The sequence below is a fragment of the Pavona decussata genome, unplaced genomic scaffold (assembly GCF_977016875.1).
Source record: "Pavona decussata unplaced genomic scaffold, jaPavDecu1.1 SCAFFOLD_26, whole genome shotgun sequence".
Classification (NCBI taxonomy): Eukaryota; Metazoa; Cnidaria; class Anthozoa; order Scleractinia; family Agariciidae; genus Pavona; species Pavona decussata.
In genome coordinates this window covers 2,315,990-2,339,238 of record NW_028145449.1, presented here as the reverse complement: position 1 = coordinate 2,339,238, position 23,249 = coordinate 2,315,990, and the positions used below count along the sequence as shown (strand labels likewise).

Below are 23,249 nucleotides of genomic sequence, written 5' to 3'. Positions count from 1 at the left end.
AACAGTAACCACTCTCAGAGGCTCTATTAATGTCTAGTGGTTGGAATAAAATATGCTGTCCAATTCATTATTCCTGCAAAATAAATGATGAATTGAGCTGGAATCGTACTTCCGATGACTTTGTTTTATAATCTATATTTCATTTATGTTGCATTTTGGTCATGAATTGACAGTCAGTTTCCTGAAAGTGAGGATACAGATAGAAAGTCCCCATGTTCCAAGCTCCTTCACTCTCAGCTACTTACTAGTGTAGGGTTCCTTTCGAGATACTGGACTGTGTGCTGCCTCAAAACGTTATGAGAGATTTGAATTCCTTTCACAAGGCTAAGTTGTTCTGACAATGCGTAGAACATGCAATTTCCTAATCCCTCATTGTCAGAAACTGTGAAGCCTTTGTTTGAAGCAATCTCGTCCAACCTCCTTGATACGTAAATCGTCCTGGTGGCGTTTCTAGGATAACATTGCAGTTGCTCGACATCACGTAAACTTTGCTTCGCTGAAGAGTAAGAAAAAACCGTATTAGTTCTTCTAAATGCTCTGAAGCTCCACTTAATTATAACACACCCTTATGTTTGCAGTCATAAGCGCTTATAATGACTGATTTTCTAATATATTGATGCAACCTCAAAGCGCTTATGACTGCAAACAAAAGGGTTGTCCACTCAGTCGTTCAGCTGTTCAACGAGTTCGTTCCTGACTCGGTTTTTCGTTCGTTCGTTTTCGCCGGGAACGCTCGGTGGACCGTTTGATTATTAACTCGGTCATTCGGCTGTCCGTTCGCTCACCCGCTTGTTCGTTCGTTTGCGGTTCTGGTTTGTTCAGTTGTTCCTCAGCTCCGTTTGCCCAGTTCTTCTTGATATCCATGGGCATGAACATGTTATAAACAATACAATCTGTATTAAAACATTACGAAGAAGTTTCTTCATGTTTTAATACCTATGGCTGTTATGCTACAGAGGAAGACTTGTTTTTCTCGGTCCATTGATCTGACGCACGAGCAAGACGAAAGAACATGAAGAAAAGCTAAGTACAAGAAAAAGCAACATTATTGGACAGCAGATGCTAAATATGATTACAACGACAAGCAATGGATAAATGGACAATATATTTTTAAATGCGTGAGTGTAAGCCCGTTACCATTATTTGTGAATGTATAGATACTATTTTGTTTATTCGTACTTTCTGCCTGCTTTAAATATGGACCTTGCCCCCGAAAAATCCTCTATCCTCTCTTCCTTCCTGTCCAAATGGAATAAAAAACACTTCTCCTATGGTCATTCCTACAATTGAGGTCTACTGTCACTGAACTGATGTGTGCTTTTTGAACTACTAGTCTGGCTATTAAACTTTTGATTTTTCACTGACCCCGTAAAACCCTCTCCCCTCTCCTCCTACCTGTCCAAATGAAATAAAAAAAACAACACTTCACCTATAGTTATTCTTACAATTGAGGTCTACTGTCACTGAACTGATGTGTGGTTTTTGAACTGACGGTGTGGTTATTGAACTTTTGATTTTCCCTTGACCCCTTAAAACCATCTCCCCTCTCCTCCTACCTGTCCAAATGAAATAAAAAAAAAAAAAAACACTTCACCTATAAAGTAGTTATTCTTACAATTGAGGTCTGTTGTCATTGAACTGATGTGTGTTTTTTGAACTGATGGTGTGGTTATTGAACTTTTGATTTTTCATTGAACTAAACTACAAAAAACATATGAGCCCGTTAAACGAATGTTTGAGAGTTAAACATGCGTTTGAATCTGTCACAACCCCTTATCAATAGGGTGAATCAATTATCGTGATACTAAGGTAATTCCAACGAAAAAGAAACTGTAATGAAATTTTTTCAGAAACTTTGCACAATTCGTTATTGCATCTGGTATTTCAAGAAAAGAACGTAAAGAAGAGTGTCAGAACGCTTCCTTTAACGTCAACAAGTTTGTATAAAGTAACACTTTTGCTAATTTGTGACATCACCCACTATTTTTAAAAAGCTAATCCTGTCAATGAAATACTTCTTATTATTCTAGTAATAACGCAACAACGTGACAGCAAAATGCCTTAAAGGTACCCAAAATATGACAGTTTCAGAGTTTACCCATCTACTAAAGCGCCAAAAAACAATATATCAGCATGTCGTATATTCTTAAAATATATTAACTAAGACTACGAAGTCAACATCTTCTCTTAACAGAAAAGGACTAATAATTACCCATTCCTGAAACTACAGGGTGACTGGTACGAGTGAGGGATTATGGGATCGTTTGGTTAGACGGATGGAAATGTCGCCGATGAAAAAGTGCATTTCTCAGAAGACAGTTTTCGTTACGAGAGATTTCCCGTTTCACTTTAGGAATTATATTTAAGAACCAGCCTTTACAAGCGCGCTTCAATAGCTTTGCATTGAAATAGAATATTTAATCAGGTAGTAAAAATAGTTTTGTAATGAAAATTGGATAAACTTGGATCTGGACGCAGGAAGTGAACATTCTCGGTCGCATTATCAAATGTAGTGATTTCTGTTTCATCGCTCGATATTTTACTTGCTTTCCGCTTTCGCTGCTTGATATTTAGCTGTTTATCTTATGTATTTCTCGCTTATATAATCGTTCATTACATTACAAGCCAGCATAAGGTTTTCAAACAAAAGCTCTTATTTTCATTTATTCTGGCTGGACATTGGGGATGTACACGTGTGATGGTACATCGTACTTTGTTGACCACGTGAGTCCTTAACATTTGACCTGTAATCTTACGACTCAGTGGCTCTTTTGATCTACCTACTTTTCCGCAAGCAAACTCCGTAATTCTCTGTTAGGGATTTAGTCCGGAAAATTAGTCTCCTGATAAGGAACTTCTAACAATTAAGTGCACGTGAAAGTAAGATGTCCTTAAGTAACATTTTCTGTTTTAAGTGCGTGACATTACACCATCAAACCATCTAAACAGTTTTTAATAATGGGTATCATTTCACAAAAGCAACAAAGATTCAGACGCTTTTACCTGTATCTTCTGTGCGTCTTTTCGCTTTGTGTGACAACCCCTCCTTGGATTTAGTAGGAGCCCTGCTATCTTCAACCAAATCATCATTTGAAGTACCTGTATTAAACAATTAATAACATTTCTTAAGCTGCAACATGCGTATTTAGTCTGTCGACCCCTTAACAACATGATAAATGAATTAAAGAGAACCTGTAATCAATATTTTTTGTAAACTTGCGTTGATACTTTAGGTCTGTGGAGTGTGTGACATCAGTATTAAAACACTTGGCTTTGAGAGATTAGTCACCTAATACTTCCACAAAGCTATTCTTATGAAGGAAATATTAGTTATTGTTATTGCAATAGCACAACGTGACAGTGAAATGGCTTAGAAGTGTACAAAAAATTAAATTGACGGGAAAAAATGGGCGTATTATGGACATCTGTTTGTTTTCCATGAATTACCAAGAAATCCATTTTAATAGTGAATCCTTGAGAATCATTTAAAACGGACTGACGAAAAATATTCTCCAAATTTGGATATATCATTTAGTGTCGTATAAAAATGTATTCAAGATAAACACGAGGTTGTCATGTTCTTTTAGGAAAAGTTAGACGATCAAGAAACAGAATCTCTCAAAATTTTCTTCCCTTTTTGTCTCAAATTTCTCCTTGGAAATGTCTTAAGAATTCTGTTAATATATACTCTAGAAGGTTCACGGTTTCTTAAATGTTTTATCAATTTTCTAGAAGTCAATCGGACTCGCATTCTGATCAATGTTTCTCGGGAGTGTGTGTACCATCTCATCAGTTCTGAATCTCGGCCCTGATCCACAAAATTACAATATTGATTGTCTTCATTAACGTTTTGAGTGCATATGTAATTTTGCTTTAGTCTGACCGCATTTTCTTCACTCAAGCATAGCAAGGCCGTAGCTGCGGCTGTCGAAAGCACGAAATTTTTCCTCGATAGAGACGGTCAGGATTCACCAAATTAGTAAGTTAAGTCGCCAGTTGCAGACTGGTATGACTAGAGCACGTAGACCGTGCTAAGTGCCCAGATGTTGAAAGGGTACATTATTTACTTCATCACAGGATGGTGCCCAGGAATACCCTAACAACTGCTTCTTAAAAGACTACAAAGGATAACCCAAGCCAAAATGACGGCCTTTATTCCTGGCCAGCCTTAACCCCAATATTCAATTTTTTTTTCTCCTTCAGTTCAGAGAGAAGATAATCGCTATTGAAAGAGACATTGAGAAAGCCTTTGTAGACGTCAGGGTTAGTAGACCTTGCCATAGAAAAAAGAAAAAAGAAAAAAGCTGTGAAATAAAGACAAGGCATCGATGTTCGAGTGGGAAAAGGTTCCTACACTTCTTGATACATCTCTACAAAATTTCGAAATCCTATTCACCGATTAAAACTTTAAATAATTCTCATATATACAGGTGACTTACAAAGATAAAATGTATTAATATACTGATCCCATGTCAGATAACAACATAACCGTCAAAAATGCCAAGTACTGACTGATACCAATTCCATTATGAGCTGCTGGGACTGTCTGATACACATACCTTATGTGGCATCATTCTGTATCAAACAAGCACTTGACGTTTTGTAACGGTTTTATTATTTATTGTCTCGATTGTCTCCTTAGCATGGGATCTTTATTTCAATCTACTTATGTCTTTAATCATTCTCACCATGAGCTATCTTCCGCATTTTATCCACAAGTGCTTTACACTGCTTCTCCCAGCTGAACTTCTCTTCATAACTTGTCCGCAGTGCTTGCATTTCTTTGAGCCTCTGTTTCCTTTGCTTCCGACGGGCAACAGCAATTTTGTTCGCCCATTCCTTTGAATCCTCGGATGCTACCACAAACGACTTGCCAAGTGGCAGACTAAGCAGTGTCTCTCCTAAACCGGAATTGGAACTCACGAGAATGGGAAGAGCAGCAGACAGGGCTTCCAGAGCAGTAAGGCCAAAGCCCTCTGTTCTGGATGGCATGATCGCAAGATCAGCTTCACGTAAGACTGCTTTCAATTCTTCTACACTCTGTGCATACCTCCTCACGATCAGCTGAGTTTTAGAAATTCCGTACTGGAGTAGTTTGGCAGCGACTTCGTCTTGCTTGCCATCAGATGCACCTACAAAGATCAGACGATAAGAGCAATCTGCCAAATGAGCTATTGCCTTGGCAGCAATATCGTATCCCTTCAGCTCGAAGTCTTCGGGATCACTGCGGCCAAAGGTCAGTACCTTAAATCTGCTGATCTCATTCTCGACTTGTTTAATATCTGAAAATTCACGGAATGTTCCTGGGGTCAGCTGAAAAATAGAGTGATGCTTCTCAGTCGAGCGCAGCTGGGATGAGAAGGCTGCCTGCAGCTTCGGCCCAACTGTAACTACAAGATCAGCCTTTTTGCACAGGTCTACTTCATCTTTGTTCTTCTCTTCAGCTCTGGCAATGGCTCCACTATATTTCTTGTGCGGTCCAAGTTCTTCAGGTTCAGTATGCACTACCTGCACCCATTTACAACAATGAGATTCCTTAATGAATTGGGCTTGCTTACCCAGTGTAACCCCATGACCTACTAAAACATCAATGGCTAGATCCTTTGGTGGGGATATCAAACAATCGAGGGGATTGAAGCCTGTGCGACGCTGTACTTCAACGATATCAACTTTGCAACTTTCAGCATTTTTCTTGTCTTCTTCACTACAGACGTTTTTAGGAACTAAGAGAGTGACTTCTACCGTTGATTGTTCTGCCAAGTGTACAGCAAGCTTTCTGTTAATGGTGGAGACGCCACCCTTGGATGACCTCCATTCGCTAGCCAAAAGACAAACTTTCAGAGAGGCACAAGATTGCCCAGGTTCACTGTGTGATTTACCAGCTGAAGCATGATGTACCTCCTGAAAGACAATCATGGTTGACTTCTTTTAAAGATCTATCATTTTCAATGAGAAAGTTTCATCGAAAAAAAAAAACAACAAAAAAAACAAGAAATCTCTAGCCTTTGGGCAGCCGGTGATAAGTGAACAGAACTTCATCTAAATTCTCACACACGTTTATCACAAAGTTGGAATCTGGTTTCTTAAATGAACAGTCGCCAAACGGTTGACAAGTGGTCTGTCCACATTTCCTGTTTCAACTGTCGTTTGCAAACTGCATAGCTTAATCTCCGTCACACTTTAAATTTAACACGATGAAGGAGTTCATGACATAAAAATGGACATTCCGATTGAAAAAAACGCTGTCGGGGTGCAAAGTAGAAAACATAAATGAATGATGCGACCTTATGGAATTATGTAAAGATCTACCTGGTCTTTTTTTCTTTGTGGGTGTGAATTACTTAATTTTCTGTACTTGAAAAGCTGCACATACAGCTCTTCAAAATTGTACTTAAGAATGTACATGTTAAAGTCGTAATGGTTCTTTCCGTAGCATCGTGTTTGACAGGTGAAAATAACGATGTGGCTTGAATTTTGAACAGTTCAAACTAAACATAACTTGTTCCACAATTCAATTTTCCAGAATACTAGTTAAGAACGTTAGTCTCGTGGCAAACTTTTCTAATTTAGGGGAATGCACATAATTTCGGAGGTCAAATGAAAGTCTGTGTAGTATCGTTCATGGCTTATACATTTAACCTGAAGTATATATTTTTTTTCCTTGTCAAAAATGTTGACCATCTCACTCTACCTGAGTTGTTCTCGGTGAACACCCTTCCTCTGTAGCAACCTGATCCGATCCGCAGCTAGCTGACAGTCTACCAATTCCTTGGGCTTTTGCGTTGCATACATCCTCAGCTCCAGGGCGATTCTCAGGATGGACAGCTGCAGAAAGGGCGAAATGAGATAACATGACATGACATGACATAACATGTTATATGACATGGCTTGTCATGAGATGAAAAGAGGCGAGGTGTGACGAATGGTTAGGAGATGAGATGGTGTGTGCGTAGTGAGGATAGAAGGAATAAGATGACAATAAAAGATAAGATAAGATGAGTTGAGGTGAGATTGTATATGATTAGATGTTAAGAGATAAGATGAGGTAAGATAAAATGAGAAGTGAGATGATGAGAATGGGAGAATAAGCCTTTGCTGCTTTGCCCAAGGGGGAAAGAAATCAATTTTTTAATGGATCTGAAACCTCACCGTTGTATCCTGCTTCCTGTCAAATTGGTTACTATGGCCATCAAGCTTGCGTAAAACCGTGATTTCTTAATTATCAGTATTCATGCGCCGGACGATGTCAAAGAGTTGTGCACTTTGTGATCTTCATAAGACTAAGACATACCTAATTTAAGACAACCAAGATTTAATGTAATGTTCTCGCAAATATACAACTCACAGTGACGTACGCATGAACCTGTCAGTTTCGTTGATAATGGTTCTTGTTATTAATTATAAGAAGCAGAAGCACTGGGAAGATAGCTCTTTTCCTGGTACCTTTCAACTGATTGGCGGTAACCTGTCATCTAAACATTTCAATACCTGATCTAGAGCTAATCTTATTTTAAGCACTAATAGGCCACATCGCCTTCACCTTTTACCGAGAACCACTTTTCCAGTCTGGGGAGACTCGGTGTTTGACAACAAATTGAGCAGCAGCTTAAACACCCTCTAGGCATAACGTTGACGAGGCTTATGCAGTCTTCATGTGCACAAGAGACTTGACCGTGGTTTCCACATTTGGTTTCTTCCTCCGGACAGCAAGGACACTCTACACACAATTCATACTTTAAATTGTTCAACCAGGGTAGCTCTTGTTTCATATTTTCCAATTCATCTTCCAGAAACGTTCGCACCAAACTTGCTACCTCTTCTTTTTCAGTCTGAGAGAGTTGATCGTCTTGCTTTGTCTGGTTTTTCAGGACAACCTTGATGAACCTTTTCTTGCACAAAAGGGTCAGTTGGTACCTGAACTTTTTTTCGAGAAAGAACGTCGTCGCTCCCTCATAAAATTTCGGAGGCTGGGTGAACCCATTAGCGGGGCACCGTCGAGAACACCTTGACCCAAGCTGAAAGAAGAGGCCATGAGGAACAAAACCCTCCAGAAAGTGAAGATACAGGGAGCATGGGTCGGACAACGAGGGTTCCATTTCTCGAAGGGCTTTTGGTGGCGTCTTCAGTTGTGCTGGTACAAAGTAATGTATATCACTTGGAGACGTCACAAACTTGACTATCAATCCGAAATGCTCCACCATATTCAAAATGTCCTCGTTGGGTACGCCTTGCTGGCAATACTTGGAAAATACGTGTTCAACAAGTTGCATACTAAGGACGCCTGTATCTTCCATGTCTCTCCACAACTTGGAATGTCTAGATTCCTGTCAAAAATCAAAACAAAATCAATAAGAGGGTCCTTTAGAGACGCCCTTTCAAGGCCTTTTTAAGATATAGAAACACCAAGGAAACGTTCTTGCATGTTTGCTGATGGGTAATATACGTAGAGAAAAATGCTTAAAACCCTATATAAAGCACACCCGCAGTGTAACCTGTTAGTAATGTGCTACACAGCATGTTGGGTTTACACGTCAATCTTATTTTTAGGTCTGTTTTAGAGATATCATACTACTTGCTGATAAATTTCTGAATTATGAATGGCTGACGCGAGCTGTATTTCGGGTACTTTCAAAAGCGACTTCAGGTGCTTTATGATGATTAGGGGTTCCAGAAACCGAGAAACAGATAAAAGCATGAGGCCGCAGGCTAAGTGCTTTTATTGTTTCGAGGTGTTTGAAGCACCTGATAAAGCGCGAAGTCCAAGTTTGTGACATGATCATAATGTCTTAAAAGAAAGTTGTGAATAGAGAGCATTGAATTTAGCAAACACTTCTTTATTTCATCACACAAAATATGAAACAATACCAACGACAGGCGGCTGTTGCCATCACACGTTTGGGAAGAGCAACTTCCACATTGCATACACTACTTCCCTACAGGGCGCGGCAAACGAATCTCATTTACTTTAGGCTTTAATTCGAGTTCCGTTCGAGCGGCTGCTTTATATGGGTGAACCATCTTAATATTTCTGGATCATGAATGACCGATGGGGAAAAGTAAAACGTCAGTGAAACTGACGGCAGGTTTGAGCGTGAAATGTTTGTTTTTGATTTGTTTTTTAAAACATTAGTAAGCGTTCCTTCAGGAACATTCACAGCTGCAGTTAATACGCAAGTAGTCAGAATAAATAGGATACCCCAACTTGTTTGCGTTAAAGATTTTCCTATATTGGATAAATAATCGTACCCGTGTTATTTTGTTTTGTGATCAAATGCAAGGTTTTTAACTCACATCAAAATCATTAAGATCTTGACCTGGCGTTTCATTGGGTATTAAAATTTATCCACCTAAACGAAATGTTATTTATTTGCTGCTCACTTTATGTATTATTTTTAATTTTTAGAACTTAATTAAAAGTGCCTATAAGTCAAAGTCGCAGTTTTTGTGGTAACCTTTCCATGCAAAACTCAAGAACTTAGCTGAAGGCAAGACACATCATGATAGACAAGCACTTGGCTTACTTTATGGGAACTTCGGGCCAAATTTTGGGAAAAATGAACGATGGCAATTTGTTTTAGAAGCCTATTTTAGCAATCAAGCTACTGTAGCAAAGCCTGGTTATGAGAAGCAGAGAATGTGCACACTTAGAACTCGGGCAAAAAGTACAGAGGGTCTTCTTTCATTGGAAAGGATCTCAAAGGATCCCTTTATCTAGTACAAAGGTGGACGGTAAAAAACGAGAAAATGATTGCGACACGTGAAGTATGCATTTTAAGGACGGTGCCTACTAATATGGAAGTATTTTTGCGCGGTTTATGACTATGCGGGAAAAGCAGATCTTAGGAAGGCCTATTGGTATCCAAAACGAAAATTGGGGGTAGCCACGAATTTTTCAGAGATAATTAAGCAATAATATCTCTAAAAAGCCCTAAAATATGAAGCAATGTATCGGATTTTTTCCTAAATTAAAGCTTAATTATCTCTGAAAAATGCATGGTTACCCCAAAGTTTCTTTCGAGATACCAAAAGCATTTGCTAAGTTCTGCTTTCTCCGCATAGTTTTAAACCGCGCAAAAATATTCCTGTATTAGCAGGCACCACCCATAGGAAACCAGAGTTTCTCGAGATGCGCAGAACGTATGCGCAGTAACAATAGTAGGCACTGTCCTTCAGAAAACAACTCTTTTTTTTTAATTTTTGCACAAATGCCACGAAACCTTGTGACTTTTTGAGGAATTTATCTGGGAACAATTTGGCATGATATATCAGGGTTCGCTAAATTTACAATAGCAACCTATTTTTACCAGACCAGGTTTAAAGAAATAGCAATATTTCGGTTTTTAATGTTTAAAAATTAACTATGTTAAATCGCCATGCGAAAATTTGAAATAGGAATTGTTCTAAAAAAAATGAAAAATGGACAAAAAATATTGAAACCCCTCCAACCAAAAGAATTCTCTCAGAATACTGGGAAAACTGGGAAAACACTGGAAAACACTGGGAACACTTTTAAAATGCTAAGTCCCCCCCCCCCCCCCCCCTAGATAATTCACCTTGGCACCCAACACTAAACTGAAAGGCAGCAAAGAATAAGGCACGTGGCTGCTCACTTTTTACACTTTTTATTCTGTCAGGTTCTTACCATGTCGTTGTACGGACGGATGGTTATGAGTTGTTTAAACACGTCAATCAACCACTGGGCCTGTAGTACAACAGTGTTGCGGTGTTTTACGATAATTCCAAGGTCGTGATAGAAATCCAACATGGTGGCAATTTCGTTCTCATTCCTGATAAAGCACACTTCCTGGATAATGGTTTTGAGTTGTTCTAGGTTCAGGTAATACGTTTTCTTGGCAATCAAAGCCTTAATGACCTTCTCAAAGTTAAACCACCTGAAGGGCAAAGAAGGGAGATAGTCCAAATACATACAACATATAAATATTATATTGTAGGCTTTGACTTTTCAGCTGTCTTAGCATGTAAAGTAGAGAAATGTTTTTGCCCGTATAGTACGCTCTCTCTCTGTAGAATCTACAAAGTCTATGAAAAATTACCTTTTCCATTCCCCTAAAACACACAACTTTTCAAGTTTTTGACGTCCATTCCCTATTACTATTACATTGTAATTTGAAGACAGCTTCTAGATATCTCAACTTTCACCTTGATATTCAGTTACTGAATAATCAAGGAAAACAACCGTCCAGTATGTGCGCTTTTAATGTACTCAAAAGCCGAGCGCGATGTTGCAACTTGTTCTTATTTTGTAAACTTACCGAAGTGGTATCTCCTCCCCCATGTATGGCTCTTCCTGTAACACTTTAATCATTTTTTCCTGAAGTGCACGAACGCCAGTCCCTGATGACCCTTGCGTATTATCAATTGAAAAGAATGGCCGGATCACGTGACCGTCAAAGTCTTTTCGAGAAAGCACCGTCTGGATCAGCTGTTCCATTGTGTTAATGTCCTGGAAAGGTTTGTCAGCATGTGTTCCTACAACAAATACAGGGGGACGTAGGTAAGATGGCTCTTTGCCAGCCTCCTCTCTGTCATTCACTAAATTTGGTTTTGCTGAACACATAGTTCTGACTGAAACAAGCCACGACAACAAGTTCTCCAAATTTGTTTCGCCATTTGAGTTTCTTAAAAGAATGTTATTAACACCTTGTCTGACACAGGGCTCAGCAATGTTCTTTAATCCTTTGCTGAGATTATACACCAGCATATAAACTGCTCGTGATGACAAGAACACTGGATAGGACGCGTAATAAAGATGCTGTCCCGCAAAGTCCCAAAGGTCTAAAGTCATGTGGTTTTTCACTGATGTTGAATCACTTGGCAGGTTTAAATCTTTTAAATGTTGAACGAGAAGATCTATGAATTCCTCCGGAGGCAAAGTAGGGTCGAAATTCACTGCAGATTCTTTAGCTGCTTTCTCGCTGTGGCGCCCAGTTTGTGCTTCGTCGACTTTCACAAAGTTAGGTGTGGTTCCTTCCCTGATAGAATCCTGAAAGCAATTTTTGGAATGGTTACGATATCGTAGCTGTTGGTCTGATACATGGCTCAAAAGGTAAAACTACTCCTTAATCTGTTTTATAGCACCATTTTACGTTTTTATCAGACACTCATTAGGAATATATAAACACTGGCTTCTAGAAAATGCTGTCTGTATACCTGTAAGTCAATCCCGCTTGCAATCGTTAATCCTAATTGCCCCAATATTAGCATGAGAAGACATTGCTATGTCTAATACAGCGATTTGAAAAAGGACTTTTTAAAGCAAAGGCCAAAGTCATCATTGTGATCAATCATAACAAAGGCAAACGAGACAATAATGCAATCAGAACTAGAAGCCGGAAACTGCATCTAATATTTTAGAAGCCCGATAAAACGAGTGTGAAGAAGTCAGGGTTGGTTTTTCTTCTAAGAAAAGTAACGCGAGTTTTGTTAGTTGGTCTTAGTGATGAGGCACGATGGAATGAAACCAAAGCGAACGCGACTACCGTTCGCCACTCGCTTTTCAGTTGAGGGGAGATATCAATCAATCACTGAATCAATCAATCAAGACCGCACTTTGACCACTTTACTTTGCTTTTTTTCCCAAAGGGTCGCCTAGGAGTTGAGGCAGGGTCTCATGTGTTAGCAATCCATCAGGAAGATTTTAACTTGAGACCCTCGCAATACAAGTCATCCTTTCAGAAGTGCTTCGTTTATAATCAACGCTATGATGACTGTCCTGAAACTAGCTTGGTAAATAAATTCACGTATTAGTTTAGTAGGGTGCAATATGAATTTCGAACAAACGCTGACGCAAAGCTTTCTCTGTTTTTTTTTTTTTTTTTTTTTTTTTTACCGTGATGGCCTCTTTAGTTTCAATGTACTTCTATAGCAAAAATTGTTCGTGTGCAGGTCATCGAGCTTGACTGAAACCGAAAAAATGCGTTCGATATAATCTAACAATAGTTTTTGTTTTGATGTGCTTCCTTTTTTTCTTTTACAAATAATGTAACCAACCTGATTCACTTGAGATTTTTTCTCCATAGACTCATCTTCCTTAGCGGCGGTAAAACCAGACTATTCAATCAGAAAAATAAGACCTCAGTTTAGTTTCCAACGTCACCATAGAGACTTACTTTGATCAACACAACGAAACAAACCTTCAGTGGTAAAATTCATAAAGGCAAACATGTTGGCTGCTAAACTACTCTTTGACAAGCTGGGTAAGAATAATAAAACAAAAACAGAGCTTTCTCTGTTTTGTTTTGTTCTTGTTTTCCTTTTTTTGTTTTTACCGTTATGGCCCTTTTAGTTTCACTGTACTTCTATAGCAAAAATTGTTCGTGTGCAGGTCATCGAGCTTGACTGAAACCGAAAAAATGCGTGCGATATAGTCTAACAATAGTTTCTGTTTTGATGTGCTTACTTCTTTTTCTTTTACAAATAATGTAACCAACCTGATTCACTCGAGATTTTTTCTCCATAGACTCATCTTCCTTAGCGGCGGTAAAACCAGACTATTCAATCAGAAAAATAAGACCTCAGTTTAGTTTTCAACGTTACCACAGAGACTTACTTTGATCAACATAAGGAAACAAACCTCCAGTGGTAACATTCATACAGGAAAAATGTTGGCTGCTAAACCAGGCTTTGACAAGCTGGGTAAGAATAATAAAACAAAAACTTATAAACTATTAACGTACTGCATTGCATTGCCGGTCGGCGGTAACGTATTCATTACATTGTGTTGTATTGTGCTGTTGTTTCATCGTACAGTTACTTACTTCAATCTCAAAATTCTCTTTCTAATCTATGTATGTCAGGACACCAACCTCATACTTTTGATATGTCATCTCCTTTGGTTCATCTTGAGCTCCTGGGATTAAACTTGTTTCATCTTCTCCAATCTGAGCAGCCACCATCTTTGCAAGGTCGTTTGCAAACTGAGAAACACTTAACTTCTCATCAGTTCGCTGCCAGTTCTTCACTTGATCAACATCAATTTCGAACTTGGATGGATCAACCTCTATTCCATCAGTGCTCTGCTCATAAGGGTCGAATGGAAGACCTAAGAAGGATTTCTTCAAACTCGTCTTTCCCGCTCGATCTTGGCCTATCAGCATGATTCTACCACGGTGCACCTTTACTTTTCCAGTCTTTAACGCATTTACATAGGCAAGCTGCGCTCTTGGTCCTCGCGCTTTAATCTCACTTGGCACTTATTGCAGAAATATGTTACAAAACAAAACACATAATACACACATGGTTTAGTAGATGTTTTTAAAATAGTTTTAATTATTTAACCACAGTTTGCAATTGAAACGTGTGGTTGGAGAGTTTCATCCTCTCATTTGATCCTAAGTAAAATTTAGAATTTCTCCCTGACGTACAAGTTAGTCTCCCTCGTGCATTTCACGTTTCTTGAACACTCTACTGTGTCTATTGACTGGACTCCTGACAGGAAAAACACACTTTCTGATAATTTTGTTTGTAGAAATTGTTCGTTGTGTATAACGGGTTTTTTTTACCTGACAAGTAGTGTTGGTGGTAACGAACGCTTACTTTCCTCTGAAAGCTTTCCTTCGCAGACGAACATTACCGAATTTAATGAGCACAACCTAACACCATCGGAGACATGGAAAATTTTGCTGATTGTGATTGTTATTACACTGATCGATCGACAATAACATCGAGTATAGTTCACTACAAAATTTTCTCCAAGCCCGATCGTTTTAAATTGAACACCTGATGTGGTACAAGCCATCCGCGAAGAGATCAGACACTGTCAGCGCTGTGCTATCAGGGCAAAGTGTCCATCAGGCGAAAATGCCAGGACAGATTGCATGCAATTCATTACTTAGTAACAAAAAGGTGGTTTTCGTTGTATTGTTTTTTTACCCCCGTACGTTGGATATTTGTCCTTTCAACTTTCAACTTTTCACCTTAAATTAAACTGAGGTTAAATTGGAAAGCGGTAAAATGGGAAATACCAGTCTCGGTGACTTTTTAAAATATTTTAGTGGTGAACTATAAAATCAATAGTATTTCTGTCTCGTGTCTATCAGTTGATAGTTGTCCTTATCAATTTGATGTTCTTCAAGTAGCACAATATTCAAGTATAAGCCCTAGACGTTTAATTCGTAGGCTAACATTAATTTCGTTTTTAAAAACAACAATAAAAAAGACATCCAATGTCCGCAGGGCAACCATCAGCCCTCGACAAAAACGCTCTATTGTTTAAGTAGAAACTACAATTCAAACTGTGTAGTTAATTTATATAGGTTACTTTAAATCTCAGGGAAATCAACCTTAACTCGAGTATATTTTATTTTTAGAACGGGTCTCAGGGGATTTTGGAAAGCCCACAGTTTAAATACCCAATAAAAGAATAGCAATAACAATTCAAAAATTGTCTTAGATCAAAATTCATACAGCAAACCTTTTCGCGGGAAAAGCAGTTGAAAAACATAACCAAACTTTATTGACCCAAGGAGTTAATACAGATGGAGGTTCCAAATCATGGGCTCCCGCCTTAATTCACGGGATAGTAGTACTCATCATCAATTAAAAACTATAGGCAATCATGTTTGGTGTTCTCAAGACAAGTGCATAAGCCCACGAAGCTTTGCTTTAGGCCAATGTTTATTTTAAGGGCATCAATAATCTCATAATGGGCATAGTACAAAAACCTGGTTTATACTTCTCAGTTACGTTGTTTCTATTGCATTGAGATCTTTTGTCCTGTCTATCGTCACGTTCGGAGAATTTTAATATTTATAAGACGACTTTTCACGCCCAAAATACACTTTTCTGTTGGCTAAAATGTGGAACGTTAAGTTTCCTCCAAACATATGACCCTTAACGCAAAGAAACCCCTGCTAAAAGAGCCTCCCCCAACCCAAAACAGACAAGAAAATCCTCTGATTTGGACTATGAGTTTTCTACAATTTAATACTGTAATATTACCTGAACTATCGTTTGAAAGTCCGGCTGTGTAGAATATATCTTCCCCTTGTTTGGCTTCTTTAGGATCCACCGAGTCTGATGATTCATCAAAACCTTTGTCTGTAATTTGCATTTCAAGTTTGCTTTCACTGGCTTCTTTGTATTCTTCAAGACTGCAAGACGACTCTGCTTCTCTTATTTGTTTAGCCCATTCCATAGCTTGTTTGTGGTCTCCAAGAAGTTTATACGAGTCTGACAGTATCTGGTAAGATTTCAGCTTCATACTTGTATAACCTATTTCTTTGGAGATGTCAAGAGTTTGTTTGGCGTGCTCAATACTTTGTTGGTAGTCTTCAAGATTGTAATGCGACCAGGCTAGAACATCACACGCCCAACTCTCTGCTCGTCTATTTCCAATTTCCTTAGCAATACTTAGGCATTCTTTACCATGTTCAACACTTTGTTGATAGTCTTTAAGATGATAATACGACCACGCTAGATGTCTATACGCCTTTCCCTCTGCTTGTCTATCTCCAGTTTCCTTAGCAATACTTAGGCATTCTTTACCGTGTTTAATACCTTGTTGGTAGTCTTTAAGATAGTAATACGACCAGGCTAGATCTCTATGCGCCAGTTCTTCTGCTTCTCTATTTCCAATTTCCTTAGCAATACTTAGGCATTCTTTACCATGTTCAATACTTTGTTGGTAGTCTTTAAGATTGTAATACGACCAGGCTAGATCTCTATGCGCCAGTTCCTCTGCTTGTCTATTTCCAATTTCCTTAGCAATACTTAGGCTTTCTTTATCATGTCTAATACTTTGTTGGTAGTCTTTAAGATTGAAATACGACCAGGCTAGATGTCTATACGCCTGTTCCTCTGCTTGTCTATTTCCAATTTCCTTTGCAATACTTAAGCTTTTTTTACCGTGTTCAATACTTAGTTGGTAGTCTTTAAGATTGTAATACGTCTGGGCAAGAAGTTCGTATTCCTCTCCCTCTGCTCGTCTATCTCCAAGTTCATTAAAAAATTTTAGACGCTGTTTGCGGGATTCAATGCTTTGTTGGTACTCTGAATTTTCTTCCATAGCCGGCCGGAATTACTGCCTCACTTCGTTGCATAGGAAAACTGAAATTCAAATTGAAATCCAATCATCGATCGATATTAGTATTTTTAAAGTAATAATAGGAGCCACCCCGGTATACTCTTTATGTAGGGTGGCTGCTTCGTTGCGGACAAAAAATAAATAAATAAATAAATAAATAAATAAATAAATAAATAAATAAATAAAGAAATAAATAAATAGGAATTTCAGTGGAATCCACGGAGTGGCTCTTCCATCCACTGTTTCCAGGTCGAATTGGAATTTGGAAATGTTGATTTTTATGGAGGGAGGAAAACCGGAGTACCCGGAGAAAAACCCTCGGAGCAGGGACGAGAACCAACAACAAACTCAACCCACATATGACGCCGAGACCGGGAATCGAACCCGGGCCACATTGGTGGGAGGCGAGTGCTCTCACCACTGCGCCATCCTTGCTCCCGCATTCCTTGGTTTTCACGTGACGTCACCAAATTGTAGAATTCAAAACCGGGAGGTCTTCATTCAAGGAAAGATTACCTAAAAATGTGTCTTTTCACAATTTTCTAGCTCGATGTAGACTACGAGTAGTCCCCCATTTTTCCTCAGGGATAGTAGGGCGAGCGAAACGCGAGCGCGTGTGAAAATTACCCCATGCGAGAAAAGGCGACACGCGGCGGGGAGAGAGAAAAATGAGGGACTACAGACGGGTCTCTGTAAAGTGCAGACCGGATGGCGGCGGATGGCGGATGGCGGATGGCGGATGGCGGATGATAAAATGCGGATAATAAAATGCAGATGGAAAATGCGGATGACAAAAATATTAAAATAATAAATAAATTGATATATTAATTAATCACAGATTTCCCACATTTTTTTTCTCCACGTATCGTCGGATCCGAAAAAAAGAAAGAACTTTCATCGAAGAAGACGTACTTCATCATCGGGCTCCGTTCCACTTTTTAACTTAACATCACCACTACAGTCCTTTTTTTTCATGTTTATTAATAACTGACATTTAACAAAGAAAACGACACTACCATTACTACAGTAATTGATCGACACACCACCCTACCCTATATAGTTGTCAATTTTGCACGGAGCGTTTGTACGTGTACAGCACCTATAGAAAGGCTTGTTAACGTGAGTAATAGCTCGAGTGAATGAGCTGCGCACCTGGGTTAACCGATGTCTGAGTTGTTATTTTAAGTTGTTGTGGAATATTGTTATCGGACTTGCACCTTGTGTCATCAATGTAATGTTTAAAATACGTTCCATAACTGAGGTAGATTGTTGATGTCGAAAAATCTGTGTTGTTTATATGAAAGGGGGAAAATGGAACCCACAATGCTGCTATATTAGTTCAAAGACCAACCATTGCCAGCCATTCAGTGAATGGATCGGGTATCTTAATTTGTCTTACATCTCCGTGTTCTGAGATCTATAATCTCAGATAAAAAGCTTACCAGCTTTGTAACATCTGTAAAATGTGAGTAAAGATCAACAGTGGCACACTGTTATTATTCAAAAATCCCTAAAGGTCAAATGCAAATGATTATTTTGTTTCAGTGGTCAAACAAACTGCAGTATAGTTTTGTTTCTGGTTACCCCATTTAAGGACCCCAGTCATTTTTACTCTCTCTCAGAAACCACAGAGTAAAGGTGGGTGGGGAGAGAATCCTACTCACCGTGATGAGGGTGATTCTAATACTTTTTAGCATTTGATTCCTTAAGATGTTTAAAACTGAAATGATTACCACTGAATAACACCATTAATTTCCTTTGTTGTTCTCATAAAGAATAAAATAAAACAGGCTTATGTGACATTAGCAGCTACAGGTAGGTTAAACTAAATCAAACAGGTCTATTTGCCACAGAGGTATTTTGGTAATATCCTTTACAGTGGCCAAACACTTGCTCTGAGTCTTTCATAGGGTCAGAGAAGTTCCCCACACTACTAGAAAAAAATATGAGACCTGCCATTGGGGCTTTGCTGGTCCATTTGAAACTCTAAAATGTGAAAAAATGTTATCACTATGTACTTAGATAAAGAGCTTAAAACAAATTTATTTACACTTGCAAAATTTAAAAATAATTTTGTTATAAGATAGAATGAGTTGTAATATTAAAAAATGAATTCAGATGTCTTAAAAAGTGCCTAACAAGCATCAATTAAAATACTTAAGGGCAAAACCAAATACAAAAGAACTAGAACCTTTCAATTCTAGGACAGCTTTCTTTCTGAGATGGGTGTCACTTGAGTGTGGTAACTTTTAAACACATGGAGAAAATTCTTCATTTAGAAACAACATTTTAAACTAGTAAAAAGGATAGCTCACAGAGAAAGAGGCAAACATATGAGATGTACTCTAATAAGCGGGTAGGTGTTATGCATGTAAAGCACATGTCAAACGACAACAACAACAATAAAAAGAAACAAATTAAAGTCAGGTGACCTTTGCAGTGGCAAAGTCAGTCACGGATGTATCCTTCCTCTATCCTTCCTCTGTGGTGAATCCAGAAAAGCCACAAATGTATCCTTCCTTCATGTCAACAGGCCATCAGGGGTTGTGATTTGAGGAGGATATCAGTTCAGTTACGTTGCTTTTAATTCTCAACAGAAAAATGGGATGCCGTCATTTCCATGTGACTCAGAAAGGGTGCAGTTCTCATGTGAGCTGTTGATTGAAAGTGATCATTTAATTGGAAGTTTATGGATTGTCCAGACAAATTCAGTATTAAGTAAGACTTACATAAGTCACTTAGTCCTAATTCTTATTTCCTTCAACAAAACTCATTAGAAGCCATTTTCATTCTTAAAGCAAACAATGCACTAATTGGGTGAACCAGTGGAAGCGAGGAGAACGTTTAATCAGTGCAAGAAAAATCCAAGAACAAATCTTTAATTTGCCCTTTAGCTTCTGTTTGTTTAGCCTCTGATCGGTGAGTTGGTAGAGCTTCTGTAAGGTTTACACTTATTTATTTTATTTTTATTTATTAAATCAATTCCAAATTACATTACTTTGCACAGGACAATCCAATGAATCTGTGGTCAGCTTAAAAACAGAATATAAGATTCCTTGGAATAAACCGCCTAATACATCACAGAAAGTTACTTGAATTATCACCAACAAGGGAAACTTCAATTTTTCTCAGCATTTTATTATTTGAATTGTGTGCGACTGTGTACAGTACTTCCGAATATTATGAATCGAAATGTTGTGTCTGTTTGGCCGTAAGCGTGTTTCTGAGCAACGGAATAAAGCCGAGTCAGAGGCATGCACTTACCTTCGAAATTGAGAGCTACATCACTCCTGACTTGTGCTAGTACAAAGAGTATAGTTTACTTTTCGTTCAGTCTCTCCGATCTTCTGAGATCCCAATGATCACCTTGGCTTTTATGGAAGCTTATTCAGTTGGAAGAATTGAAACACTTTAATAGCAAAATATTTCAACATCCAGTTTCCGAAAATATTTCAGGCGTCTCCTTTGATGAACCTTTATCCAATCGCTTATTCTTTGCGCTAAACAGAAAGTACTTTTCGTCTATCGACAAAATGTTTACATTTTTTGCTCATTTATATAGCACGATTTCAAGCGTCCCACCGGAAGTAAAGACCAATGCGCAGAAGCGTAGCATTTTTCACCTTACAACGCATCAGGTTTTCGACAGCCAATGAAAATAAAGATATTTTTAGATGGACCCAGAGCCACTCGTTCAACAATTCAAAAAAAAAAAAAAACGTTGGGGCTCTGGGGACGAGAATGAGCCCACGGTGGTAAAATTATTTATAGCTTTGGTGTTTTAATGCATGTTACAAAATTGCGATAGTAGCATTTTAGTTATAGCTTTGACCAATGTCTTCCGGCCTCTGTCGAGGTAAATCTTATTTTCATTGTTTTACAGCCAGTGAAGGCTTAGCTTACCCCTAGACCCACACGTAGAGAGTATATCGTAAGCAAAATAACTTACTCGATTTGCCGGCTAGCCTTCCACGCAGACGTTCTTGGGGCTTGTCACGTCATATTTCCGTTCGTGGAGAAGGAAATATTGCGTGACGAGCCCAAAGAACGTCTACGTAGGAGAGTATGTGCCAGTTCGGTTACTTCTCTTAAGGTGGGGGTAAACGTGAATTTGGATGGAATTTTAAGAGGTTTAAAGAAGGGATAAAAGAAAGAAAATTATTTTTGGAACACCAACAGACACTGAGTTGCCCCCAACCCAAGAGCACACCAAGGTTGGTGTTTGAGTGTACATATATCAATTTTTAACTTCAAATTCTAATTTTTAAACTACATCAAATCTTAACTATTTCTTATTTCTCCAAGTTTTACTACTCTTTTGAGAAAAACTATCTCCTCCCGAAGATACCTAAAAATCTCCCAAAAATTTATAAAATACCCCCAAACATTGATTTGTGTTATGAGCTAATTAGGGTTCTTGTATTGCTTGACTTGAAACACAAACGAGATATTTCCTTTAAATCGAATTTAAGCGGCGTGAAAACAGCTTTCAGATCAACCCTCGCCTTAACAAGCAGTTAGAAAAATTTGTTCCGGCTATTTCTTACTGCAACTTCATATCATATAACAAAAGTCAAGCCGTAACGTAAGTCTTTCGACATAAATCAGTACTTAATTTTCACGTAATTTTTACATAATTTTCTAAAAGAATTGGGCGTAGGAAATTGTTTATTTATTTGTTTATTATTTTAATTTTTTTGTCATCAGCATTTTGTCATCCGCGTTTTATCATCCGCCATCCGCCGCCATCCGGTCTGCGTTTTACAGAGACCCTGGGTGATCTGCGGCTGACATTCAGAAAAATTCGCCTATTTCGTGACTTGTCCACTGAGACTTGAAATTCATTAAAACAAACCGTTTAGTCACGTTAAAAATGAAAAATCCAAGTATACTTCGATCGTTTTAAAATTGTAGAACGCTACAAGTAAGAACACAATCAGTCGAAACAATCGTATAACATAAATAACTTGACCTATTACGAAAGGCAGAAATCAAATTGCATTGCATGTGGAAATTAGCCAAGATTTCCAATTGTCTGACTGCTTTTCTCATCCCCCATTTTGATTTCTAAATAAGTGTCTGATAGTTATAAAATGATAACAAGCGCAATAAGGGCTCGAATGTCTTAACAATCCGGCGAATAAACGCAATTGGCGAAGCAATTCTTCGAAATTTCAAGTTCACGCTAATAACATTGCTCGGAGACATTTGATACTTTGAGACTCGACCGACAATCAAAACTACGTCGAATGAGACAGCAACTGAAAATACAAACGCTGCAAACACAATCTTTAGACATTTCTGCGTGAGAGAACGTTAATTTGTCCCTGTTACAACTAGGCGAAGCCGATCCAACAACAAAATCGGCGCCATTCAAGTCGATCGGATTCATCCAAACATGTTGCCCTACGCAAACAGCTGTCAAATGTGCTGAAGATACCCGTGTACTTACCAAATTTCTTCAGGCGTCACTGAACGGTTGCTGTCGCCACTAAAAAGCGAAATTCAATTTAAAACTTGGCAATCGAATAATCAAACTGCGAGGTAAGCACTTCCCTTTACTATGAAGACGGAAATTCTTGTGCAGTCATGCATGTTCTGTGTCACGCGAAATTTTTTTATCCTATCACGCATGTCCTTTAGATATCTGTACCGTACATGAATACAAACTCCACTCCATCTTCCTTTCAGGAGGAATGGCGGCTTTTTAATTACTATTATTGTTTCAAAACCCAGTAGCTGTTGTATATTTTCTGGTATATATATTATACTACTAGAAATAATGGAAGGATATGCTTTCGATGATCTCGATCCGAGGCTCTCTCCCTGCCGTCTTTGTTTTATGCTGTAAGTCGATCCCAAGTGAAATCAGACTCTCCGATCCGTGTTGAGTTAGTGACCCCGCTGTGCTATTTCGTCTGCTGTCACTGTAGGTTCGCCTGTAGTGTAGTGGTTATCACATCTGCCTTGAACACAGGGCGCAGAGGAGTCAAATTTGTTGTAAATGAGCGGCTAAATTCTCCGGCACAAACCGATTTTGTTGATTTAAATACAAGAACGTGATCTAGCAAAGCGTCATGTGATCTTATTACGCGTCTGTTGAAAGATTAACCCCAGGCTGGTTAATCTTTCAACAGCATAGTACGTTATACAGTCGGACCTCTATTAAGCGGCCACATTGGGGACTTTGAAAACTGGCCGCTTA

At 38.6% G+C, this 23,249-nt stretch overlaps 1 protein-coding gene across 1 annotated transcript in view; it reads right to left on the bottom strand.

Moving 5' to 3' along the window:
* LOC146485503 (uncharacterized) overlaps window positions 1-22,609 on the bottom strand; it is a 122,073-nt gene extending 99,464 nt beyond the window's left edge. Inside the window, exons 1-12 of the mRNA XM_085103366.1 lie at window positions 22,497-22,609; window positions 15,961-17,067; window positions 13,827-14,212; window positions 13,452-13,511; window positions 13,012-13,071; window positions 11,274-12,004; window positions 10,643-10,892; window positions 7,541-8,324; window positions 6,692-6,825; window positions 4,689-5,901; window positions 3,004-3,099; window positions 246-496 (exon numbers count right to left, since the gene is read on the bottom strand). Of these exons, the coding sequence (XP_084959492.1) occupies window positions 246-496; window positions 3,004-3,099; window positions 4,689-5,901; window positions 6,692-6,825; window positions 7,541-8,324; window positions 10,643-10,892; window positions 11,274-12,004; window positions 13,012-13,071; window positions 13,452-13,511; window positions 13,827-14,212; window positions 15,961-17,026 (5,031 nt within the window). The 5' untranslated portion in view covers window positions 17,027-17,067; window positions 22,497-22,609. The remainder of the gene's footprint in view (window positions 1-245; window positions 497-3,003; window positions 3,100-4,688; window positions 5,902-6,691; window positions 6,826-7,540; window positions 8,325-10,642; window positions 10,893-11,273; window positions 12,005-13,011; window positions 13,072-13,451; window positions 13,512-13,826; window positions 14,213-15,960; window positions 17,068-22,496) is intronic.
* Between the last annotated feature and the right edge of the window lie 640 nt (window positions 22,610-23,249).